Source organism: Petromyzon marinus (assembly GCF_048934315.1).
Source record: "Petromyzon marinus isolate PM22_M1 ecotype Great Lakes invasive population chromosome 85 unlocalized genomic scaffold, UKy_Petmar_22M1.pri1.0 chr85_unloc.4, whole genome shotgun sequence".
Classification (NCBI taxonomy): domain Eukaryota; kingdom Metazoa; phylum Chordata; class Hyperoartia; order Petromyzontiformes; family Petromyzontidae; genus Petromyzon; species Petromyzon marinus.
This window is the reverse complement of record NW_027422649.1, coordinates 324,136-334,956: the sequence shown is the minus strand read 5'-3', so window position 1 is coordinate 334,956 and position 10,821 is coordinate 324,136. Positions and strand designations below refer to the sequence as shown.

Genomic DNA, 10,821 nt, shown 5'->3' with positions numbered 1-10,821 from the left:
CTGTCTCTGTGGGTCTCTGTGGGTCTCTGTGTGTCTCTGTGTGTCTCTGTGGGTCTCTGTGGGTCTCTGTGTGTCTCTGTGTCTCTCTGTGTGTCTCTGTGAGTCTCTGTGGGTCTCTGTGTGTCTCTGTGGGTCTCTGTGGGTCTCTGTGAGTCTCTGTGGGTCTCTATGGGTCTCTGTGTGTCTCTGTGTGTCTCTGTGGGTCTCTGTGGGTCTCTGTGAGTCTCTGTGGGTCTCTATGGGTCTCTATGGGTCTCTGTGTGTCTCTATGGGTCTCTGTGAATCTCTGTGTGTCTCTATGGGTATCTGTGTCTCTGTGTGTCTCTATGGGTCTCTGTGTGTCTCTGATTGTCTCTATGGGTCTCTGTGTGTCTCTATGGGTCTCTGTGAGTCTCTGTGTGTCTATGGGTCTCTGTGTGTCTCTGTGTGTCTCTATGGGTCTCTGTGAGTCTCTGTGTGTCTCTATGGGTCTCTGTGTGTCTCTGTGAGTCTCTATGGGTCTGTGTGTCTCTGTGTGTCTCTGTGAGTCTCTGTGAGTCTCTGCGAGTCTCTGTGTGTCTCTGTGAGTCTCTATGTGTCTCTGTGTGTCTCTATGGGTCTCTATGGGTGTCTGTGAGTCTCTGTGTGTCTCTGTGTGTCTCTGTTTTTCGTTGAGTGTGCGGAATTGATTTCATGAACTCGGCGTCGATTCCTTGAAATCGATTCCGCTGTCACGTGAACTTGACTGTAAGAGGAAGCGATCGAGAGAGAGACACACAGAGAGACACACAGAGAGACACAGAGAGACACAGTGAGACTCACACAGAGACACAGACGGAGAGAGACACAGAGACAGAGAGAGACACAGAGTGAGACTCACACAGAGACACAGAGAGAAACAGAGAGAGACACAGAGAGAGATAGAGAGAGATAGACACAGAGAGAGAGATAGACACAGAGAGAGACTCACACAGAGAGAGAGACTCACAGTGAGAGACACAGAGAGAGACACACAGAGAGACACACAGAGAGACACAGAGACACAGACGGAGAGAGACTCAGAGAGAGAGAGACAGAGACTCACACAGAGACAGAGAGACACACAGATAGACAGAGTGAGACACAGAGAGACTCACACAGAGAGAGAGACACACAGACACAGACACACAGTGAGAGACACAGAGAGACTGACAGATGGCCTGGACAAGGTACCAGCTCTTCCTCGCCTTCCTCATGCTCATCACTGGATCGATAAACACCTTGTCAGCTAAGTGAGTGGGTGGGTGAGTGGTGAGGGAGTGGGTGAGTGGGTGGGTGAGTGGTGAGTGGGTGGGTGAGTGGTGAGTGGGTGGGTGAGTGGGTGGGTGGGTGAGTGAGTGGGTGAGTGGGTGGGTGGGTGAGTGAGCGGGTGAGTGGGTGGGTGAGTGGGTGGGTGGGTGAGTGAGTGGTGAGTGGGTGAGTGAGTGGGTGAGTGGGTGGGTGAGTGAGTGGGTGGGTGAGTGAGTGGTTGAGTGAGTGGGTGAGTGGTGAGTGAGTGAGTGGGTGAGTGGGTGGGTGAGTGAGTGGGTGAGTGAGTGGGTGAGTGAGTGGTGAGTGTGTGAGTGAGTGGGTGGGTGAGTGAGTGGGTGAGTGGGTGAGTGGGTGAGAGGGTGGGTGAGTGGGTGAGTGGGTGGGTGAGTGGGTGAGTGGATGGTGGGTGAGTGGGTGAGTGAGTGAGTGGGTGAGTGGGTGGGTGAGTGGGTGGGTGGGTGAGTGAGTGGGTGAGTGGGTGGGTGGGTGAGAGGGTGGGTGAGTGGGTGAGTGGGTGGGTGAGTGGGTGAGTGGGTGGTGGGTGAGTGGGTGAGTGAGTGAGTGGGTGAGTGGGTGGGTGAGTGAGTGATGTGGTGAGTGAGTGGGTGAGTGGGTGAGTGAGTGGGTGGGTGAGTGAGTGAGTGGGTGAGGGAGTGGGTGAGTGGGTGGGTTAGTGAGTGGTGAGTGAGTGGTGAGTGGGTGGGTGAGTGAGTGGGTGAGTGGGTGAGTGAGTGAGTGAGTGGTGGGTGGGTGAGTGAGTGGGTGAGTGAGTGGGTGGGTGAGTGAGTGAGTGGGTGAGTGAGTGAGTGGGTGAGTGGGTGGGTGGGTAAGTGAGTGAGTGGGTCGGTGAGTGAGTGGGTGGGTGAGTGAGTGGGTGGGTGAGTGAGTGGGTGGGTGAGTGAGTGGGTGAGTGAGTGAGTGGGTGAGGGAGTGAGTGGGTGGGTAAGTGAGTGGGTGAGTGAGTGGGTGGGTGAGTGAGTGGGTGGGTGAGTGGGTGGGTGAGTGAGTGGTGAGTGAGTGGGTGGTGAGTGAGTGGGTGGGTGAGTGAGTGGATGAGTGAGTAAGTGGATGAGCGAGTGAGTGGGTGGGTGGGTGAGTGAGTGGTGAGTGGGTGAGTGGGTGGGTGAGTGAGTGGGTGAGTGAGTGGGTGAGTGGTGAGTGAGTGGTGAGTGAGTGAGCGAGTGAGTGAATGGGCGAGTCAGTGGGTGAGTAAGTGGGTGAGCGAGTGAGTGGGTGGGCGAGTCAGTGGGTGAGTAAGTGAGTGGGTGAGTGAGTGAGCGAGTGGTGAGTGAGCGAGTGAGTGGGTGAGTGAGTGAGTGGGTGAGTGAGCGAGTGAGTCAGCGAGTGAGTGAGTGGGTGAGTAAGTGGGTGAGCGAGTGAGTGGGTGAGTAAGTGGGCGAGTGGGTGAGTGAGTGAGTGGGTGAGTGAGTGGGTGAGTGGTGAGTGAGTGGTGAGTGAGTGGGTGGTGAGTGAGTGAGTGAGTGGTGAGTGGGTGAGTGAGTGAGTGGTGAGTGAGTGAGTGGTGAGTGAGCGAGCGAGTGAGTGGGTGAATGAGTGAGTGGGTGAGTGAGTGGGTGGGTGAGCGGGTAAGTGGGTGGATGAGTGAGCGGATGAGCGAGTGAGTGGGTGGGTGAGTTAGTGAGTGGGTGGGGTGGTTGTCACGTGACAATCGCCTGGGGCAGGTCACGTGACAACCACACCCCTTCCCCCACAGATCAACTGCACCTGCTGTGATTGGTCGGTTCAACACGTAGCCTTTCGCTTCAAATATAATTCATAATAAAGGTGTTTTGGTGGGTGAGATCGCCTTATTTATAAATGTGTCGTAACCCTCCACCACCCGACACGGCCAATCAGCATTTAAAAAAAAGTGTCACGTTGACAAAAAGACAAATTAGTACACTTACTTTAGCCCACCCGATGATTCTGGGTGTGATTTACCAGCGAAAGGTCGTACTACTCAAACTGTAAATGTCGTGGATTCACTCTTCCACAACACACCGGTGGGCTAAAGTAAGTGTACTAATTTGTCTTTTGTCAACTTGACACTTATTATTTTTTTATATAAATAACGTGACTCTCACGCTGCGCTGTGATTGGTCGATGTGTGTGTGTGTCTGTGTCTCTGATTGGTTATGTCACACCGCGCTGTGATTGGTCCGTGTGTGTGTGTGTCTGTGTCTCTATCCGATTGTCTCAACGCCGCGCTGTGATTGGCTGTGATTCTGACGTTGAACTGTGATTGGTCGGTGCGTGAGTCTCTCTCTCTGATTGGTTATGTCACACCGCGCTGTGATTGGTCCGTGTGTGTGTGTCTGTCTCTACGCCGTGCCGTGATTGGCTGCGATTCTGACGTTGAACTGTGATTGGTCGGTGCATGAGTCTCTCTCTGATTGGCTGTGAGTCTCGCGCCGCGCTGTGATTGGTCCCTTGCGGGAGTCCCTCTGATTGGTTGTCTCACGCCGCGCTGTGATTGGTTGACTCAGGTGGGCCGATAAATCCCTGGCTCGCGGCTGTGACCCCAACTCAGAGCCGAGGGAGTTCAATCACCCATTCTTACAGGTACCAAAATCCTATTACTATAGTACCAATACTATTACTATAGTACCAATACTATTACACTCAGTCACTCACCCATTCTTACAGGTACCAAAATCCTATAACTATAGTACCAATACTATTACTATAGTACCAATACTATTACACTCAGTCACTCACCCATTCTTACAGGTACCAAAATACTATTACTATAGTACCAATACTATTACTATAGTACCAATACTATTACACTCAGTCACTCACCCATTCTTACAGGTACCAAAATCATATTACTATAGTACCAATACTATTACTATAGTACAAATACTATTACTATAGTACCAATACTATTACTACTATTACTACCACTACACTCAGTCACTCACCCATTCTTACAGGTACCAAAAATACTATTACTATAGTACCAATACTATTACAATAGTACCAATACTATTACACAGTCACTCACCCATTCTTACAGGTACCAAAATGCTATTACTATAGTACCAATACTATTACTATAGTACCAATACTATTACTACACTCAGTCACTCACCCATTCTTACAGGTACCAAAATCCTATTACTATAGTACCAATACTATTACTATAGTACCAATACTATTACTTCTACTACACTCAGTCACTCACCCATTCTTACAGGTACCAAAATACTATTACTATAGTACCAATACTATTACTATAGTACCAATACTATTACTATAGTACCAATACTATTACACTCAGTCACTCACCCATTCTTACAGGTACCAAAATCCTATTACTATAGTACCAATACTATTACTATAGTACCAATACTATTACTACCACTACACTCAGTCACTCACCCATTCTTACAGGTACCAAAATACTATTACTATAGTACCAATACTATTACTATAGTACCAATACTATTACTACTATTACTACCACTACACTCAGTCACTCACCCATTCTTACAGGTACCAAAATCCTATTACTATAGTACCAATACTATTACTATAGTACCAATACTATTACACTCAGTCACTCACCCATTCTTACAGGTACCAAAATACTATTACTATAGTACCAATACTATTACTATAGTACCAATACTATTACTATAGTACCAATACTATTACTACTATTACTACCACTACACTCAGTCACTCACCCATTCTTACAGGTACCAAAAATACTATTACTATAGTACCAATACTATTACAATAGTACCAATACTATTACACTCAGTCACTCACCCATTCTTACAGGTACCAAAATACTATTACTATAGTACCAATACTATTACTATAGTACCAATACTATTACTACACTCAGTCACTCACCCATTCTTACAGGTACCAAAATCCTATTACTATAGTACCAATACTATTACTATAGTACCAATACTATTACTTCTACTACACTCAGTCACTCACCCATTCTTACAGGTACCAAAATACTATTACTATAGTACCAATACTATTACTATAGTACCAATACTATTACACTCAGTCACTCACCCATTCTTACAGGTACCAAAATCCTATTACTATAGTACCAATACTATTACTATAGTACCAATACTATTACTACTATTACTACCACTACACTCAGTCACTCACCCATTCTTACAGGTACCAAAATACTATTACTATAGTACCAATACTATTACTATAGTACCAATACTATTACTACTATTACTACTACTACACTCAGTCACTCACCCATTCTTACAGGTACCAAAATACTATTACTATAGTACCAATACTAATACTATAGTACCAATACTATTACTATAGTACCAATACTATTACTACCACTACACTCAGTCACTCACCCATTCTTACAGGTACCAAAATACTATTACTATAGTACCAATACTATTACTATAGTACCAATACTATTACTACTACTACACTCAGTCACTCACCCATTCTTACAGGTACCAAAATACTATTACTATAGTACCAATACTATTACTATAGTACCAATACTATTACTACTATTACTACTACTACACTCAGTCACTCACCCATTCTTACAGGTACCAAAATACTATTACTATAGTACCAATACTATTACTATAGTACCAATACTATTACTATAGTACCAATACTATTACTACTATTACTACCACTACACTCAGTCACTCACCCATTCTTACAGGTACCAAAATCCTATTACTATAGTACCAATACTATTACAATAGTACCAATACTATTACACTCAGTCAATCACCCATTCTTACAGGTACCAAAATACTATTACTATAGTACCAATACTATTACTATAGTACCAATACTATTACTACTACTACACTCAGTCACTCACCCATTCTTACAGGTACCAAAATACTATTACTATAGTACCAATACTATTACTATAGTACCAATACTATTACTGCTATTACTACCACTACACTCAGTCACTCACCCATTCTTACAGGTACCAAAATCCTATTACTATAGTACCAATACTATTACTATAGTACCAATACTATTACTACTATTACTACTACTACACTCAGTCACTCACCCATTCTTACAGGTACCAAAATACTATTACTATAGTACCAATACTAATACTATAGTACCAATACTATTACTATAGTACCAATACTATTACTACCACTACACTCAGTCACTCACCCATTCTTACAGGTACCAAAATACTATTACTATAGTACCAATACTATTACTATAGTACCAATACTATTACTACTACACTCAGTCACTCACCCATTCTTACAGGTACCAAAATACTATTACTATAGTACCAATACTATTACTATAGTACCAATACTATTACTACTATTACTACTACTACTACACTCAGTCACTCACCCATTCTTACAGGTACCAAAATACTATTACTATAGTACCAATACTATTACTATAGTACCAATACTATTACTATAGTACCAATACTATTACTACTATTACTACCACTACACTCAGTCACTCACCCATTCTTACAGGTACCAAAATCCTATTACTATAGTACCAATACTATTACAATAGTACCAATACTATTACACTCAGTCACTCACCCATTCTTACAGGTACCAAAATACTATTACTATAGTACCAATACTATTACTATAGTACCAATACTATTACTACTATTACTACTACTACACTCAGTCACTCACCCATTCTTACAGGTACCAAAATACTATTACTATAGTACCAATACTATTACGATAGTACCAATACTATTACTATAGTACCAATACTATTACTACTATTACTACCACTACACTCAGTCACTCACCCATTCTTACAGGTACCAAAATCCTATTACTATAGTACCAATCCTATTACTATAGTACCAATACTATTACACTCAGTCAATCACCCATTCTTACAGGTACCAAAATACTATTACTATAGTACCAATACTATTACTATAGTACCAATACTATTACTACCACTACACTCAGTCACTCACCCATTGCTACAGGTACCAAAATACTATTACTACAGGTACCAAAATACTATTACTATAGTACCAATACTATTACACTCAGTCACTCACCCATTCTTACAGGTACCAAAAATACTATTACTATAGTACCAATACTATTACTATAGTACCAATACTATTACACTCAGTCACTCACCCATTCTTACAGGTACCAAAATACTATTACTATAGTACGAATACTATTACTATAGTACCAATACTATTACTACTACTACACTCAGTCACTCACCCATTCTTACAGGTACCAAAATACTATTACTATAGTACCAATACTATTACTATAGTACCAATACTACTATCACTACACTCAGTCACTCACCCATTCTTACAGGTACCATAAATACTACTACTATAGTACCAATAATATTACTATAGTACCAATACTATTACTACTACACTCAGTACCTCACCCATTCTTACAGGTACCAAAATACTATTACTATAGTACCAATACTATTACTATAGTACCAATACTATTACTACTACTACTACACTCAGTCACTCACCCATTCTTACAGGTACCAAAATACTACTACTATAGTACCAATACTTATTACTATAGTACCAATACTATTACTACTACTACTACACTCAGTCACTCACCCATTCTTACAGGTACCAAAAATACTACTACTATAGTACGAATACTACTACTATAGTACGAATACTATTACTATAGTACCAATACTATTACTATAGTACCAATACTAATACACTCAGTCACTCACCCATTCTTACAGGTACCAAAATACTATTACTATAGTACCAATACTATTACTATAGTACCAATACTAATACACTCAGTCACTCACCCATTCTTACAGGTACCAAAATACTATTACTATAGTACCAATACTATTACTATAGTACCAATACTATTACTACTACTACACTCAGTCACTCACCCATTCTTACAGGTACCAAAAATACTACTACTATAGTACCAATACTACTACTATAGTACCAATACTATTACTACTACTACACTCAGTCACTCACCCATTCTTACAGGTACCAAAATACTACTACTATAGTACCAATACTATTATTATAGTACAAATACTATTACTACTATTACTACCACTACGCTCAGTCACTCACCCATTCTTACAGGTACCAAAATACTATTACTATAGTACCAATACTATTACTATAGTACCAATACTATTACTACTACTACACTCAGTCAATCACCCATTCTTACAGGTACCAAAATACTATTACTATAGTACCAATACTATTACTATAGTACCAATACTATTACTATAGTACCAATACTATTACTACTACTACACTCAGTCACTCACCCATTCTTACAGGTACCAAAAATACTACTACTATAGTACGAATACTATTACTATAGTACCAATACTAATACACTCAGTCACTCACCCATTCTTACAGGTACCAAAATACTATTACTATAGTACGAATACTATTACTATAGTACCAATACTATTACTATAGTACCAATACTATTACTACTACTACACTCAGTCACTCACCCATTCTTACAGGTACCAAAATACTATTACTATAGTACCAATACTATTACTATAGTACCAATACTATTACTATAGTACCAATACTACTATCACTACACTCAGTCACTCACCCATTCTTACAGGTACCATAAATACTACTACTATAGTACCAATAATATTACTATAGTACCAATACTATTACTACTACACTCAGTACCTCACCCATTCTTACAGGTACCAAAATACTATTACTATAGTACCAATACTATTACTATAGTACCAATACTATTACTACTACTACTACACTCAGTCACTCACCCATTCTTACAGGTACCAAAATACTACTACTATAGTACCAATACTATTACTATAGTACCAATACTATTACTACTACTACACTCAGTCACTCACCCATTCTTACAGGTACCAAAAATACTACTACTATAGTACGAATACTATTACTATAGTACCAATACTATTACTATAGTACCAATACTAATACACTCAGTCACTCACCCATTCTTACAGGTACCAAAATACTATTACTATAGTACCAATACTATTACTATAGTACCAATACTAATACACTCAGTCACTCACCCATTCTTACAGGTACCAAAATACTATTACTATAGTACCAATACTATTACTATAGTACCAATACTATTACTATAGTACCAATACTATTACTACTACTACACTCAGTCACTCACCCATTCTTACAGGTACGAAAAATACTACTACTATAGTACCAATACTACTACTATAGTACCAATACTATTACTACTACTACACTCAGTCACTCACCCATTCTTACAGGTACCAAAATACTACTATAGTACCAATACTATTACTATAGTACAAATACTATTACTACTATTACTACCACTACACTCAGTCACTCACCCATTCTTACAGGTACCAAAATACTATTACTATAGTACCAATACTATTACTATAGTACCAATACTATTACTACTACTACACTCAGTCAATCACCCATTCTTACAGGTACCAAAATACTATTACTATAGTACCAATACTATTACTATAGTACCAATACTATTACTATAGTACCAATACTATTACTACTACTACACTCAGTCACTCACCCATTCTTACAGGTACCAAAAATACTACTACTATAGTACGAATACTATTACTATAGTACCAATACTAATACACTCAGTCACTCACCCATTCTTACAGGTACCAAAATACTATTACTATAGTACCAATACTATTACTATAGTACCAATACTATTACTATAGTACCAATACTAATACACTCAGTCACTCACCCATTCTTACAGGTACCAAAATACTATTACTATAGTACCAATACTATTACTATAGTACCAATACTATTACTACTACTACACTCAGTCACTCACCCATTCTTACAGGTATTAAAAATACTACTACTATAGTACCAATACTACTACTATAGTACCAATACTATTACTACTACTACACTCAGTCACTCACCCATTCTTACAGGTACCAAAATACTACTACTATAGTACAAATACTATTACTACTATTACTACCACTACACTCAGTCACTCACCCATTCTTACAGGTACCAAAATACTATTACTATACTACGAATACTATTACTATAGTACGAATACTATTACTATAGTACCAATACTAATACACTCAGTCACTCACCCATTCTTACAGGTACCAAAATACTATTACTATAGTACCAATACTACTACACTCAGTCACTCACCCATTCTTACAGGTACCAAAATACTATTACTATAGTACCAATACTATTACTATAGTACCAATACTACTACACTCAGTCAATCACCCATTCTTACAGGTACCAAAATACTATTACTATAGTACCAATACTATAGTACCAATACTATTACTATAGTACCAATACTATTACACTCAGTCACTCACCAATTCTTACAGGTACCAAAATACTATTACTATAGTACCAATACTATTACTATGGTACCAATACTATTACTCTCAGTCACTCACCCATTCTTACAGGTACCAAAATACTATTACTATAGTACCAATACTATTACTATAGTA

At 40.0% G+C, this 10,821-nt stretch overlaps 1 protein-coding gene across 3 annotated transcripts in view; it reads left to right on the top strand.

Moving 5' to 3' along the window:
• Positions 1 to 519: 519 nt before the first annotated feature.
• LOC116936945 (solute carrier family 35 member F6) overlaps positions 520 to 10,821 on the top strand; it is a 52,680-nt gene continuing 42,378 nt past the window's right edge. Inside the window, exons 1-2 of one of the 3 annotated variants that reach the window (XM_076059302.1) lie at positions 520 to 1,250; positions 3,756 to 3,831. In XM_076059302.1, the coding sequence (XP_075915417.1) occupies positions 1,174 to 1,250; positions 3,756 to 3,831 (153 nt within the window). In that variant the 5' untranslated portion in view covers positions 520 to 1,173. The remainder of the gene's footprint in view (positions 1,251 to 3,755; positions 3,832 to 10,821) is intronic. The other 2 variants (XM_076059303.1, XM_076059304.1) reach the window with 2 other exon arrangements.